We start from the raw sequence: 16725 nt of genomic DNA on the forward strand, positions 1-16725 counted from the left end.
AAACATCCTACAATGCACAGGACAGCTCCCACATTTATGAAACCCCAAATGTCAAAACTCCTGAGGTTGAAAAACACTGTTTTAAATCTACTAAGTCAAGGGAACCCTGGGTGAAGCAGCAGTTTGGCGCCTGCCTTTGGCCTAGGGTGCGATCCTGGAGACCCGGGATCGAATCCCACATCGGGCTCCCGGTGCATGGAGCCTGCTTCTCCCTCTGCCTATGTCTCTGCCTCTCTCTCTATCATAAATTAAAAAATTAAAAAAAAAAAAATCTACTAAGTCAAGATTCTTGGGGGTGGAGTTAAATGGATGTATTTTCCAAAGGTAATTGCTATACATAGCAAGTTAAAAATCACTAATCTCTTTGTTTTATCCATGTGAAAATCACGGTTAGAAGAATTAAGTAATTTTTCCAAGGTTAAACATATCCTGCATGGTCTTGTTATAAAGCAACATGAGCTTTCTGATTTCTTTTATTTAAAAAAAAATGTCACTAACTATAATCTGGCATGGTCCGGTCTTCTACCTAATCCAATGTTCCTGAGTTATTTTAAAATCAAGTATTATAAGCAAACTTACTTTTCAAGAAATTGAGCCAGATACATGATATACTCAAGACTACAACTAAAGTGAAGATGACATAAGCAGTGTAACATAAGGAATGGGTCAGAAACATAGCACCTATTTTTTAAGCCTACATAAATAAATCTTCTTTTGAAACACTAGCTAAAAATAGGTCTTCATCTTGAGTTCAAACACTAGAGAAAAACACTTTTTTAGTAAAGAATATACCTGAGATCCAGGATTAATACAGTATTGTGGCAATAACACTCTCTCCAAGATCAGACAATATCCATTCTCTCTGTCCTAAAATCCACAAAACTCCTTTGGATACTATATCAAAAAAACACCCTGAAGAATGACACTGTATCAAAAAGATTTACCCTCCTACAGCTTCAAGTACTTGAAATGCCAAGCAGGAGAATCTGGGCCATTCTTAGCTACTCCCACTCAAAAAGGGTGACACCAAGTTGCATTACTAAAAATTAAATCTGAATTTAAACCGAGAATATCAAGAAATGATTTTTTTCGTATTCATCCCTAGGGACTGCAAGATATAAAGAGAAACAGCCCTTTGGGAAATGTCTATATCTCAAGAAGAAGGGAAAAAAGATATATATAAGACACTTCAAACATGACAAAACATTTATTGCATTTACTTGCAGAATAACATACTTAAATCACTACCACGTCACAAAGCACATGAAAGTTCTGAATAGTCCTGGTGTTATCCCAAAAATACAGTGCTACAAGAACTCAGATTTGGAATGACACAGCAGAAAGAATATGGGATTTGGAGCTGAATTCTGGCTTTGCTACCTATAAAGTGCACATGCTTTAAGAGGCAAACAGTCTGAGTTATTCTAAATCATAGATGGGAAACAGAGTAATGGGTGCCAACCTGACAATTAAGGAAGTAAACCAGGAGAAGAAAATTGTTTTCTTTTGATATATAGACACGTGCTTTGCTTGCACTTTAATAAGAAGGAATGCTTAATTTTTCCTATATCACGTGGCCCCGAGTCTTTTATTTTCTGGTATTTTATAAGACACCTAAGCTCAGAAAAATATTTCTCCACTGTAAGAAAACTAAACATGAGTGACGATAAATGGTTCTAACGGGTAGCCTCAATGAGAGGGACAGACTTCAGGAACCAAGGTGAACTAGAAAAAGCAAGCCCTATATCTCCTAAAGCAGCCAGCCATTTGCTCAGCACTAAACTGTTTTCGTCTTGTAAGAGTACATGCTTAGTCTTGCCTAAGTGTCCACTTTTCAAGACTGAACTTTTAAACAAAACCTCATCTTAAAAATTCTGGCTCACATGTTTAAAAAGCAGTATTTGGGCCAAACAAAAACATCTATATTGGATTCTTTCTTTTCCTCCTTTGAGATGAGATGTGGCTGAAGACTTTAGGTTATAAGTTACTGAGAAATCTGGAAGGCCTTTACTTCATAAGCAATAAAATGACAGTTTTTGAGCAAGAGGAATGACATAAACAACATGCTTTAGCCTAATTACTGTTTCTGTATATCACATAAATAGGAGAGTACAGAGTCTAAGGCAGGGAAAAAATTTATACCAGGCAAGAGTTAATTTAAGTGTAAAGCAGGCTGACTATAGTGGAAACAGAAACGAAGAAACAGATGCAAAAAAATGCTATAAAGATTGACTAGGGTGCCTGGGTGGCTCAGTCAGTTAAGGGTCTGCCTTCAGCTCAGGTCATGATCTCGGTGTCCTGGGATGGAGTCCCGTGTTGGGCTCTCTGCTCAGCAAGGAGTATGCTTCTCTCACTTACCCTCTGTGCTCTCTCTCTCTCTCAAATAATTAAAATCTTAAAAAAAAAAAAAAAAAAAAAAGACTGGCAGAGCTTGCTAAATAAGAGGAAATGTAGCCTGATGTACTACAAAGAGCTAGGTTCTCAGGACTACCATGACAGAAGCATCAGGGTCCCAGCTGTGCCACATGGTACCAATGGGATTTGATGCAAGAGATTTGAATTCCCATAGGGTTCAGTTTTCTTACTAGTTAAAAAATTGTATTTCCATGTATTTTTTTCCTCCCAATCCCCCATTGTTATCCTAAGACTAAATGAAGTAAGTCATGAACATGTTTGATCATCTGGCATTAAGAGGACTATGTCAGACAAAAACAGATCTAGTTGAAGAAGAAAAGATGCCAGTGATACACTGTCCATGTAAAAATGGCCAATGTGAATTAGAAAAGAAGAACTGAAACCAAAGAGAGGTTGTTGGACTAAATGCATGAGTTTATTCACATAGAAGTTTCAGAAGTGGATGCGGTGGTTAAGAATGTATAGAGTGAAAATAGCAAATCAATATAGAGAACTGTAAGAATCAACCTATCTGAGAAATTGGAAGAGGATCATAGGAGTAAGAGAAACAGTCCAGAGAGATATGTAATGAATTTTTTTTGGTACAATGATATGGTAGTTATGTTTTCTAAATATTACCTTATAGAGATACAGACATACTAATGGATGAAATGATATGCCTGAGATTTACTTAAAAATAATTTAAGAGAAGGAAGAAAGGCCAGAAAACACAAGATTAGGCAAAAATTGTTAATTGATAAAGCAAGGAGAAGGGTACATGGGAGCCATTTTATTATTCTCTATGTGTGTTTGACTGAAATTTTTCATAGTAAAAGGTAAATAAATACAAAAGTCAGAGAGATGGGGGAAAGGACAAAACGCAAAATAGCAAAAACCTAGCAAGAAGAGTTTTAAGAACAAAATGGTTGCAAGTTTCCATTTCTACAGGGAGGTCGTGGATGCTGATAATGTTGATAATAATAAACAAACACTAAAAGTACAGAATGCATCATTTTAGCAAGTTTCTTAGAAGTTTACTTGCCTTTAAAGCTAGAATGAAGGAGATAATACTTATTCTATTTTAGACAAAGAAATACTAAAACAACACACACACACAAATCTGGAGCCACCCTTGTTCAAGGGACAGAGTTCAAACTTCTAGGCATTGATCAGCTCTGAAAATGCCATATGGTGTGTGGATGTAGATCTAAGAAACTGTAGAGTATGAGAGCAAAATTCTCCAAAAGAGGGCCAAGAAACAAATTCTGAATGACTGAAGAGCTAGGTTAATTTGATCTATTTCTAATTGCTGAAATTTAACAAAACAGCCTTAATACTTGCCTCCACTTCAGCCATGAATGCCTCCAAGGGATCGTCATCGCTATCAGAATCTGCTGGCTTGGAATGGAACTGTTGGCGGGTAGGTGAGTTTTCAGCAGGAATATAAGGCAAATCAACATTGCTAGAGTCTTCTTCCTCATCTTCAAAATAGCTAGAAATTAAAACATATATATATATATACACACACACACACACACACACACCTTTGAAAATTAAGACGTGTAACTGGTAAAGTGAATGTTTAATTGGGGTCAGTGAATCCTTCATTTAACAGAAATTTTTATTATGGTATATATATATGTTACTATTAAGGGATCTGAACTAAACATGTTAAATTAGAGATCTCCAGGCTTTGACAAATGACCTATTATTGTTTAATACATGTAATATGAGGTCAGCATTACCCTGATACCAAAAACAGATAAAAAAAATTACATGTAATATTCTAATATTGAAAAAAAAAAAACAGGCACAGTAGATTTTCTCATTTCAATACTGTCTATTCAAATCATATTTCCAGTTCTATTAAAAGGGATGAGTTTTCAGTAAAAATTTAGAATATTACTGTTGAACAGATATAACAAACGTTAAAGAGTATATGCTATGGAAAAATTACTGGTATATATGTATATATAATGGTATAAATATATGTATATAAAATGGTATATATGTACAAATAGTAAAAATCTAGTTTTTTCTTTATAATCCTTAAACAAATTTAAGCAATATATTCAGAAGGCTAGAAGCTTTCTTCAGAAGTTCTGGGCTACTTTCTGAGAACTGACAGAAAAGAGTTACAAATAAATGCTCTATCTAAAATCATTCTCAGTACTCAAGTATTCAGAAAAGACAACCTCAAAGTCTGGAAAAAGTATCATTCTATATAGCTCTTTATAAACTTAAACAAAACAAAAAACTGTTTAGACCTTACATCAAAATTAAATAAAATAGTAACACAACTAAATATTAAATAAATAACAACCGCAGCTTAAAATTTTAAAGCATTTTAGGTCTTCACAGGAATTATTTTAAAAGCTCTAACAACTGTTAGATGCTTCATACACATACATACTCATTTACATAGGTTTCATTTAACTAATGAAAAAGTATCCCTGAATTGGTAGTGATCCTTGACCTTGCCAAACCTTAAACATCTACCTCTGTATTTAATCCCTGCAACACACAAGCCTTTAAAAATGCCACTGTGTGCCCCATCTTGAGTTCTTTACAACAACCCAACTCAATTTGTCACAACCAAGTTGGAAATAGAAGAAACAGATTTCTTCATACTCAGCAAAGAAAGACATTACCATCTATAGGAATTAAGAGCTCAAACCCTAGCTTTCTATAACAACTCTTATCAGAAAATCAGGTTTAAAAAGGTAATTGGTAAACAGGCTTCCTGAGAACTCTGGGCAAAAATCCGAGTAGATTTTTCTCACACATAAGATTTTACAACATAATAGTTTTAAAACTTGGGTGTTGAGACAAATAGTGTCTCTACCAGTTTGACAACTGCCTGCATCACAAAACAACTACATGGGGTTAATAAAAGACTTCCAGAAAGGCCATCAAAACCACATGAATTATTTAAAACTCTTCAGCCATGTTTAGGTTTCAATAGCCTCAAGTCTTTATGGAACAAGAAAGATGTAAGTAAGCACACAAGCATTATGTTCCTTACAAATGAGTAAACTCAACAATTTAACTTATTAGGAACAATGCAATTCAGTGAGATAAGCCATTAAAGAAGTCATTATTATTTGGGAAACAAATGGTTTCTTTACCTCAATTATTGTTGAGACCATGACTATCTCAAAGCCGAACCTCTGCTAAACTACCAAGATTATGACTTACGCATTTTCTTCATCAAAGTTGGCCCGTTTAGATCCAATTTTGTAGAAAGAAGGGAGCTGTGGTGGAGCTGACTTTCCAAAACCGGAAGAAGAGCTGGTTGCCCCAAAGGCACTGTGGGACTGTTGTGGGAGCTTGGGTTCCTCCTTCTTTCCAGCACTAATGGCAAAACCTCCAAAGCCAAATCCCCTCTTGGTGCCAGGGCCACCTTTATTCCAGTTCATGATGATGTCAATGACTGATCTGTTAGGAACAAAATACACTAATAATAAATTTAACTTTATAAATAGCCTACTGATTTTTAGGTCTTTTCCAACTTCTACCTACACTTCATTTTAAATATTTTCCTGTCAATTAAAACTATTTAATTTTGGGGGCACCTTAGTAGGTCGAGCACCTGATTCTTGGTTTCACTTCAGGTCATGCAAAATCTCAAGGTCCTGGGATTGAGCCTGCTTTGGGCTTCTGCACTCAGTGTAGTCTGCTTGAGGATTTTTCTCTCTCTCTTCCTCTGCCCTCCCCATGCTCACATGTGCTCGCTCTCTAAAATAAATAAATAAATCTTAAAAATAAAACCCTTAAAAATGAAAAACCAAAAGCTACTTAACTTTGTACTTCAGCTATGTGATATGCCAATCCTCCCCAAAAAATCACATTTTCTAAAAACACTAAAGAAAGTGTTATTTATTTTTGGGATCATAATCTAAACAGGAGTGTAGTATTTTAATATTGCCTCCTTCAAAAGGATTTGACCACTAATTTAACATCTTCAAGCTGCCAAAAATACTCACAAGACAACAAATATTTTCAGGATCTGATATGTGCTGGCTTGTTAGACAACTAAAAAATACCAAGATGAAAAGACTTAATCTCTTAATATTTATCCTCAAGGAGTTTATATTATAGATTACCAAGAAAATAGATGACAAAAAAAAAATCCTCAAAAAACAAAAAAACAGAAACAACCTATAATCACAATATAATGTAGTGTTTGCTGTCAGAGACCGAGGTGCTACCAGCGAAACAGCCAAAATGAAAGATTATCCTTTGGTAATGATATTTGGAAGAATGAAAGAATCAAAACTTGGAAAATCAGTTATTTGTGGAAAGTATCTATGTAATTATCTCTGAAGGGTACCCATGAACCATGCATTTACTGGGCAATGCCCACTAGAACACAAGCCAGGAAGAAAAAAGGATTCACCGTTGCCTGAAGTACTCAGCTTATGGTTAAGAATTACAAAGAAATTTCCTGAGCATTGATCAAATCAGTTTAAAAACAATACTATATTATCTTAGTAGTCTTGGCTCCAAAAAACCTTTTTTTAATGATGATATAAGCTACCTAAGTTTTATAGAAAAGCAGAAAGATCAGAAAGCAAAAAGGAACAAGATTTAAAACTATTTGAAATTCCTCTCCTATATATAATTTTGGTATCTTTCGCTATTTTTCTACACTATGTATATACATACACACACAATATTTTTTGTTTTCGTTATCTATTTTTTTTTAAGATTTTATTTATTCATTCATGAGATATACAGAGAGAGGGAGAGAGAAGCAGAGGGAGAAGCAGGCTCCACGCAGGGAGCCCAACGCAGGACTCGATCCCAGGTCTCCAGGATCATGCCCTGAACCAGAGGCAGGCGCTAAACCGCTGAGCCACCCAGGGATCCCCTAGTTATCTATTTCTTCATTTAATGATACATACTATGAATATCTTTCAATGTCAATGAATACATTTCTCCACTACTGTTTTTTTTTTTTTTTTTAAGATTTTATTTATTTATTCATGAGAGACATAGAGAGAGGCAGAGACATAGGCAGAAACAGGCCCCTTGCAGGGAGGGAGCCTGATGTGGGACTTGATCCCGGGACTCCAGGATCACTCCCTGAGCGGAAGGCAGACACTCAACCATTGAGCCACCCAGGCATCCTTACTGCTTTTTTTTTTTCTTTTTAATTCTAGAGCACTAGAGAGAGCACAAGTGGGGGGTAGGAGCAGGGAGAGAAAATCTCAAGCAGAACTCCACATTGAACCCAGAGCCTAACATGGGGGACCCTGAGATCATGACCTGAGCAGAAATCAAGAGTCAGGAGCTCAACTGACTAATAAGCCACTCAGCCACCCCTCTCCACTACTGTTTTATAATGTTGTGAAACATACCACATAGCTGTATCATCATGCATACCTGTAATTATTTCTTTAGGATTAATTTTCAAAATCCGATTGCTTAACCAAAAGGAATATAAATTTTTAACTACTATTTAAAATTAGGAAAAGTGTCCAATACACACAGAGTAAAATAAGAAGGGCATAAAACACGGTGGGTAGTATGATTAACTTATTTATCATAATTCAATATAAAAGCATGGTTACATATATAGAGAAAGCTGGAGGGCTGTTTACCAAAATGTTAATAGCAGCTATTTCGCTTTTACTTTCTTCCTTGTATTAAGGTTTATCATTAATAAGAAAAATTAAGATCTTTATAATGGACTCTGAAGCCAATATGGGAAAGAGTTTCTAAAGCTGCTTCTACTATGACATTGTTGAAAAGACCATGAACAACATGCTCTACTTTTCTGGTTCTATGCCTCTCCCCATACATACCTTATAGATTTTGTTTGAACTGTTATTATGGACCTTCCATACAAGTTACATGTGGCTGAAGTAAGTACTTAATAAGTACTACTTTGCTTGAATTTAATTTAGACCATCTCTTCAAAAATCCCTTAAGGAGAATCCACATGATTCTAATGAGATGAGACTTAGAAAGAATGTTTACAAGCACGAAAATTTTAGCATTTGATAATATTATTTAACCAACGTGTGAACCTGGCTTTACAAGAGCTATTCCTAAACAACAAAAATGGTGGATCTGAATTTTAACCTCATTTTTTTCCTAGTGTATATAAAATAAATGCGCCATAGAAATCAGAAGGTAGTCAAAGGAGCGAGGGAAAAGGGAAAAACACCCTTTAGGTTTGGGTAGATCTTAAGAATCACATGAACAATCTCCTAGCAGGAAAACTTTCAATCATTTGCTGAAAGCTTGTTTAGGGATCCCTGGGTGGCGCAGCGGTTTGGCGCCTGCCTTTGGCCCAGGGCGCGATCCTGGAGACCCGGGATCGAATCCCACATCGGGCTCCCGGTGCATGGAGCCTGCTTCTCCCTCTGCCTGTGTCTCTGCCCCTCTCTCTCTCTCTGTGACTATCATAAATAAATAAAAATTAAAAAAAAAAAAAAAAGAACCTTAAAAAAAAAAAAAAAAAAAAAGCTTGTTTAATGTCAGAGAGTATATTAGGTGCTGGGCATTTATATATGAAAAACACAGTCTCATTCTAATGGGGTTCATGGTCTGGTTTTAACCAACTGAAAAAAACCAATGTGATATGCTGTAGCAGAGGTCCTGCACGAAATGCATTCATCGGTGGCTCAGGAAAGGGGTACCCAACCCAGGATGAGCGAGGGAGAAGACACAGTTTTTCTGGAGACAACACTGGTGTTTGATTTAAAAATCTGAAACAAGGTAGAAGTGTGAGGGGAGGTCATTTAAGACTGAGGAAACTAAAAAAAAAAAAAAAAAAAAGACTGAGGAAACTATAAGTACCACCACAGAGAACTGCAAATAGTGCCGTGGAGCTAGAGTTCAGTAGGACATCTAGGAAAGTTGTAGGACACATGTTCAGAAAGACAGGCAGGGTGCAGATGAACAGGTTAGAACATGGAATGAAGAGCTAAGAAAAGTGCCAAGTTGGGTCTGTAAGTGCAGGAACAGTCTGTGATGGAGCTATGATTTGATATAACATATTTGCATTTGAAGTTACTGGGCTAGATAAGCTAGCAGAGAGTGAGAAAAGGGGCAGACAAATGTTGGGTCAATAGTTAGGAATGCGCAGGGAAGAGAAGTTCACATGGCAACCTGAGGAGAGGAAGGAGAGAGGACATGGAGAATAGTGGCACAGAAGGTAGAGACGTTTTACACGTGGAAAGTAAAATCCAATGTTAAAAACTAAAGAGAAGCCAGAAGAACAGAACATAAAAGGCCTCTGTTGGATATACAACCAGGAGTCAACAGGGTAGGGGTTTCAATGGAACAGCAGGGGCAGGGTTGAGGAGTGACTGGTAAGTGGTGGACAGTTAAGACTAGGTCAAGAGGGGTACAGATTACTTCCTAAGCTTTATAGAAGAAGGAAAGAGTGAAGTGCTAACTAGAAGGGTTTTGTTTGTTAAGAAACATAAGCATGTTTGTATGCTAAAGGGGAAAAGCCAACAGAGATATAAAAACTAAAGATGTAAGAAGACAGGAAAATCCTAAGAATGAGCTCCTAAGGAGGAGACCTGAAGACACAAGATATCGGATAGGAGAAAAAGATGGGCACAGACACAAATCAGTCCTATTGAAATCAAAGGGTTCAAATTACAAAAGCAACACATCATATATTTAGTGTTAAAAATCTGACTTCTGGGCAGCCCAGGTGGCTCAGTGGTTTAGCGCCACCTTCAGCCCAGGGTATGATCCTGGAGACCCGGGATCGAGTCCCACGTCAGGCTCCCTGCATGGAGCCTGCTTCTCCCTCTGTCTGTGTCTGTGCCTCTCTCTTTCTCTGTGTCTCTCATGAATAAAAAAATAAACTCTTTAAAAAAAAAAAGAAATCTGACTTCTGCTACAAATAGGCAGGTAGTGTGATTTTAAGCGGGTAAGTCACTTAACGGCTTTAAGACACAGGATGCAGACTATGCAGTATCATCTCTTTTTTTTTGTTTTGTTTTGTTTTTAAATTCTGAGATGTGGGTCAACCAAAAGATTGAACACCTCAGTCCAAGCCTTTCACTAATTAATCTAGAACACAATGCCCATTTCCCCTAATTTACTGCTTCTAGGAAGGCCAATACTGCACTGACTAGAATGTTACCTCCATGAGGGCAGGGACTTTGCTTGTTCTGTCCAGCACTGTATCCTTAGAGCCTAATGGGCGTGTAGTACTCAAAAATTTTTTGCTGGATGAGTAAATATCATGCATTCAGGCTCTCCAAAATTCACCCCAGTATTTGTGAAACCCATTATCTTCCACTATTACAAACCTTATGATCCAGCCTCCCAATGTACCATTAATTCCTTATTCTTGACAATAATCCTTTTTATTAGACTATGTAGGCTATACGACATAGGTGTATGGCTACAGATCCTTAACCATCATAAGGTTTGAGGGATTACAGCTGATATAACATGCAACAAACATCAACCTAATTAATCTCTATGGTTATATGTTAAAAAAAAAAAAAAAGGATGACTCCCCCCCCCCATTTAGGCTCTTAAAATTTATTTGCATTCTTTAAGCAAATATTGTTTGGAGACACCTAGTAAACAGTTAATCAAGAAATAAACATAGAATATGAAAGAATTAACTACATTCCTGCTATTTGTGGGTCTTCTCTAAGCTCCCTTTATTCAGTCTTACACACACGCATGCACGCACGCACGCACGCTTCTAAGCCTTCTCTTAGATAATAATATGCCTGGAACACTCTCCTACCAAGCTGACAAACTCCTTATCAGACAGCTCTGAAACTTCACCTCTGCCTCCATAAACACCTCTCACACTGACAAGAAAAGGTGAAAACACTCACTAGCTTCAGTGTACGTCATATCACTGCAGGCCTTCCACATTCAGGTATAGTTCACTGACCTTAAAAACAACAAACAACCTCAAACAATCCAATTTAAAAACAGGCAAACTACCTTTTTTAAAACATATTTTATTTATTTATTCATGAGAGACACACAGAGAGGCAGAGACACAGGCAGAGGGAGAAGCAGGCTTCATGCAGGGAGCCCGACGTGGGACTCTGGGACTCGATTCCAGGACCCCGAATCACAGGACCCCGGGATCACGCCCTGGGCCCAAGGCAGATGCTCAACCACTGAGCCACCCAGGTGCCCCAAGCAAACTACCTTAATAGACATTCTCCAAAGATATATAAATGGTCAATAAGCATATGAAAAGATGCTCAACAGCACTAATCCTTAGGGAAATACAATTGAAAACCACATCTCCTCACTCACTAGGATGACTCCTAAAAAAAAAACCCCAAAACAAAACAAAAAACACAACAGAAAGTAAATGTTGCAAGGATGTGGAGAATCTGGAACCCTGTATAATGCTCATGGGAACATACAATGGTTCAGCTACCGTGGAAAACAGTATGGTGGTTCTTCAAAAAATTAACTACAGAACTACCATATGATCCAGCAATTCCACATCTGGGTATATACCCCCCAAAAATTGAAACCGGGGATATATAACCCATGATCTCAGCAGTACTATTCACAATTGCCAAAAGATGGAAGCCACCTAAGAGTCCATTGATGGATGAGCAAATAAACTAAATATGATACACACACACACATTCATACATGTATCAACATTATTCAGCCTTAAAAAGGAATGAAATTCTGATATGTGCTACACGAATGAAACTTGAAGGCATCACATTAAGGAAATATGTCAATCAAATGGGACAAACAAGAGAGGTGTCCGGGTGACTCAGCTCAGGTCACAGGATCCCAGGACCCTGGGATGGAGCCCCACATTGGTGTGTCCCTGCTTAGTGGGGAGTCTGCTTCTCCCTGTTTGTGTGCGTATGCATTCTCTCTCTCACAAACATATAAATCTTAACAACAACAACAAAAAGGACAAATAGAGTATGATTCCACTTACACGAAGTAGAACAGTGAAGATCTGAAAGTAGAATGGGTGGCCAAGGCCTGGGGGTGTGGAGGAATGGAGAGTTACTGTTTAATAACAATACAGAGCTTCAGTTTTACAAGATAAAGAGTTCTGCAAAAACTATAGAGATGATGGGAAGACAACAATGTAGACATAATGCCACTTAACTATGCACTTAAAAGGGCTAAGATTTTTAATGTATATTTTAAAAACAATAAAAGAATTAGAATTCCATTTGCACATGTGTTTAGGTTGCTATTTTATCCAGTTTATGAAGAAGGAATGATGTAGTTTAGACCTCAATCTCTACTCTGAGATGCAAATATATTTGTGAAAATCCGACATTTTTTCTTTACAAAAGACTGAATTAAAAAATTTCTAATTTGAAAAGAATTAGCTGTGTAATAGAAGCATAAACAAAATTTCGTGAGCATCTCCTTTAAAGAGAACAACCTAAGTCTGGTCTTAGTAATAACTAACATTGTTCTATATTGACCACTAACTACTTTGTTACGTGTCAATACTATGAAGGACACCTCTCCTTCCCACTTCCATCTCTCCGATAGCAATAGTTTCCTATAAAGTTCCTGTTATCCAGCCACTCAACCATTACCAGAGTAACCAATAATTCAAAAATGTATTGAGTGCCTGCCTATTTTGTCAAGCACTGTTCTAGGTGCTTTGGATATAGTTATGCAATCTGACACACCGCAGCTCTCAGGGCGTTCACTCTGGTCCAGTAGAAAGAAAACCAAATCATAAGTTCAACAAAACAAAACAATATAAAAAAAAGATAAAGGCAAGTAAGAAAAAAGTAAGCTATTAACAGAAAGAAATCAGGTAAGGCCTCTCTGAAGTGACTAATATTTGTTTGACATTAGACAAGTAACCCTGTATCCCTTCAACTCTACTGTTCTAAGAATGCTTACCCCCCCCCCCCCCTTTTAAGATTTTATTGATTCATTTGAGAGAGAGAGAGGAGAGCACGTGTTGGGCTCACAGCGGGGAGGAGCAGATTCCCTGATTCCAAGACCCCTGAGATCATGATGTGAGCAGAAGGCAGATGCTTAAATGACTGAGCCACCCAGGCACCCCTGAAAATGTGTTTTATGAGAAAACTCATGATGATGTACAACTTCAGGCTGCATCTACAACCAATAAATATTCCATCATCTATGAAAAGTGAGTATGTGGTAAAGTATAAAATAATGGTGAGCCAGAAACAAGTAGCAAAAGAGGAAATCAATTTCTACCTCCTTTGGTTTAATATTGTGGAACTAGGGAAAGCCACACCCAATGGCGATGAGCATTCAGGTACTCAGCAAAAACCTTCTTCCAGGTTCTTTCAGATCCTGGCCCCAGACTTTGCTGCCCCATATTTCTCATTCTGTCATTCCCTTTAATTAAATAGTTCTCCAGTTAGTCAAGATGGAATGACACTCTCCATGGTGGCAACAAACTACACAATTCACATTCATATCTCGCATGGTTTCCCCACATGCACTGGTGTTCCAAGAAAAACAAGCACTTTGGTTCTTGCTCTTCCCTTAACCTGGATTCCTTCCCCACCAAATCTCTCTAATCCTATCTACCAAAGTTCTATCCTTCGAAGCCCAACTCCTAGAACTATGATATGAATATGACTTCCTGGGGATCCTAGGGTGGCCCAGTGGTTTAGCGCCTGCCTTTGGCCCAGGATGTGATCCTGGACTCCCAGGATTGAGTCCCACGTTGGGCTCCCCACGTGGAGCCTGCTTCTCCCTCTGTCTATGTCTCTGCCTCTCTCTGTGTGTCTCTCATGAATAAATAAATAAAATCTTAAAAAAAAAAAAATCCCAAGAGAAGTGGCAGCTCACTCCTCAAACTCCCTTTCCAGTCTTAAAACACCCAACATTTAATCATAACTATTTGTATTCTAATTTTCTCTCTTCAACTCTAAGTTATAGGTTTCACAGGTGAAGAAGCACTCATTTATCTCTCTTGTTTTCCACAGTATGTACTCTTTATGCATGTTTATTCAATATGCAAGAATCCCAAGATTTATAACATGGCCAAGGAGAAAAATCACAACATAAAGTCCCACTTGGAATGGTTCTAAATGTTATGGTTCTAAAATGCTATCTATGGTTTAGTAGAAAATCTTAACAGCATAGTAAAGTAGCACAGACTATAGAGCCAGGCTATGTTCAAACTCTAGCTTTGGCACTAACTTGATGTGAACCTCAAGGAAGTTATTTGGCTTTTCTGGGCCTGTAAGATGGTGAGAATATCACCTACTTAACAGGGCTGGTGTAAAGTATTGAGTTCATACACAAAATTACACTTACAGCAAAGGCTGGTATATAGTAAGTGCACAATATGTACTAGCTGCCGTATTTATCATTCTCTCTCCAGAAACCAATTTCTCCACTGATAAATGGAGAATGTCAAGCTTTACTCTGATCTCTTTCAACTCAGGAATCCCATACATAAGTGCCCCATGACACTTCAGACCACAAAGAGCTGACAAGTGGGGATGGCTTCGTAAGAGAGCTGGTACCCGGCTAGGCAGAGAAGATGCAAGCTGACTAGAGGAGTACGAAGGAAGAAGACATTCTAAGGAAGAAAGCTAGGAAGAATAGCAAAGGCAGAATAAGCGTAGAATATCAGGATGAAAATTGGTCTAGAGTTTATGTTTTGGGCAAAGGTGGAAAATAAGATATGATCTTAATGCCTTTAAAAATAGTGCACTACCAAACAACAGATTATAAAACCATGTTACTTTAAAACTTATGTTTCTGGAAAAGGAGAAAGTTCTAGTGAAAGTTGATTAGCATCTACTCTATCTAATAATCTGCCTTTAGAACAGCTCACACACTATACACTGGGTAGTTCTTTAATGAGAATCTGTACAAAACCCAAGAATGTCTTCATTTTCTTCTAAAGCCAAGTTCAAGTAAGTTTTGGTTACGCCTATTTTGGAAGTGTCTCTTTCCTCTCTTAGCTTAGAGAAAGTAAGATGACTACATAAATATGAATTTGGTAAAACTAAAATAAAAAGAAATCATTCCTTCATGAATTACACTAAACTACAACGTAAGTCAGTTCTTACCATTCCTCTGCTCAAAAGCCTCATATGATTCCAGAGATAATGTGAAATCCTCATAATGGCCTAAAAGTTCCTTGGTTGTTTTGGTGCTGCCTCCCCCAGGTCTTCCTGACCTTATCTCCTACTCCTCCTCCTTTGCTCACAAAGCTCCAAAGCACACTGGTCTTCTAATCATTCCTCTTAAAAAAAAAAAAAAACAGCATTGTCCTCTTCAAGGTCTTTACACTTGCTTTTCCCTCTGCCTGGAAAGTTCCTTCACCCTAATACTTGCTAGGCTCACTCCTTCACCTCCTTCTACTCTGCTTAAATATCAGCTGGTCTGTAAATACTCCCTGCCCACCCTACTTCAAAATGCAGTACACCTCCCCATCCCTCTTTCTAAGCTTTTTTTTTTTTTTTAAACCTAAGTCAGTAATCATCTTCTAACATACAGTATAACCTCTGTATTTATGTTTTATCTCTCCTTCCCCCACTAGAAAGTAAGTTTCAGGAGGGCAGGGGTCACAGACAGAACACTGCTACCTAAAAGGCACACAGCAGACATCAATAAAGATATTCTTTGAATGCGCTGCAGATCAAACCATATAATGTCCCTTCTAGGTAAAGGAAAATGCAACATGCTTTTTTTTTTTTCCCCGCCGCTAAAAATCTAATTTCTGTATGAACTACATATTGCTCACCTCCTTTGTGCCAGAATTGGGCTTGGCTCTGGAAAGTTAGAGTGAATTAAGACATAACCTCTGCCCTCTGGGAGCTCGAGGGCATGCATACGGAGAATAGGCATTAAAAAAAAACATCATTTACAAAACACAATACACAACCTAAGGAAATTGAACGACCGCCTCAAGGAGTGAGGAGCAAAGGGGAAAGCTTCACTAGGGTGATAAGGAAAGCTGATTCCCCTAAAACTCTCAACTAGCATGATAGTTCCTTCTTATATCCTTGGTGCGTGTACTTGCAACTCCACATAAATTATTTACTTGCATCAGATAGGCTCTTAAATAGGCCACAAAAAACTTTGTGCGACAAGAGGGATGTACTCAAGGCTGCACGAAGATCACTGACTATATTTTTACTGGCTTCCGATTGGGCAACTTTTACCCATCGCGTCCCCCCGATTCGGAGGCTGGCATCCGCCAACTGCTGCCGACTTTGGTCAGAACCCTCTTTGTGGCTATCCCTACCAGGAGCCCCGCACCCAGCAAATCCCTTTTTCAGTAGGGCGGGCGGGCGCCGCCTCCGGAAAGCCGCCAACTGGGCCACAATGAGAGTTACGGGAGAAGCGGGAGCTGTGGAAGCGACGAGGTCGGGA

The 16725-nt window shown here is 38.0% G+C and overlaps 1 protein-coding gene across 6 annotated transcripts in view; it reads right to left on the minus strand.

Moving 5' to 3' along the window:
- DDX42 (DEAD-box helicase 42) overlaps positions 1-16725 on the minus strand; it is a 37130-nt gene that overhangs the window by 19594 nt on the left and 811 nt on the right. For 4 of the 6 annotated variants that reach the window (XM_025999567.2, XM_025999568.2, XM_072746859.1 and 1 more), the window contains exons 2-3: positions 5593-5832; positions 3736-3886 (exon numbers count right to left, since the gene is read on the minus strand). In XM_025999567.2, the coding sequence (XP_025855352.1) occupies positions 3736-3886; positions 5593-5813 (372 nt within the window). In that variant the 5' untranslated portion in view covers positions 5814-5832. Of the gene's footprint in view, positions 1-3735; positions 3887-5592; positions 5833-12316; positions 12364-16725 lie in introns of all 6 variants that reach the window. The other 2 variants (XM_072746858.1, XM_072746857.1) reach the window with 1 other exon arrangement.

Source organism: Vulpes vulpes, chromosome 2 (genome assembly GCF_048418805.1).
Source record: "Vulpes vulpes isolate BD-2025 chromosome 2, VulVul3, whole genome shotgun sequence".
In the NCBI taxonomy this organism is placed as follows: domain Eukaryota; kingdom Metazoa; phylum Chordata; class Mammalia; order Carnivora; family Canidae; genus Vulpes; species Vulpes vulpes.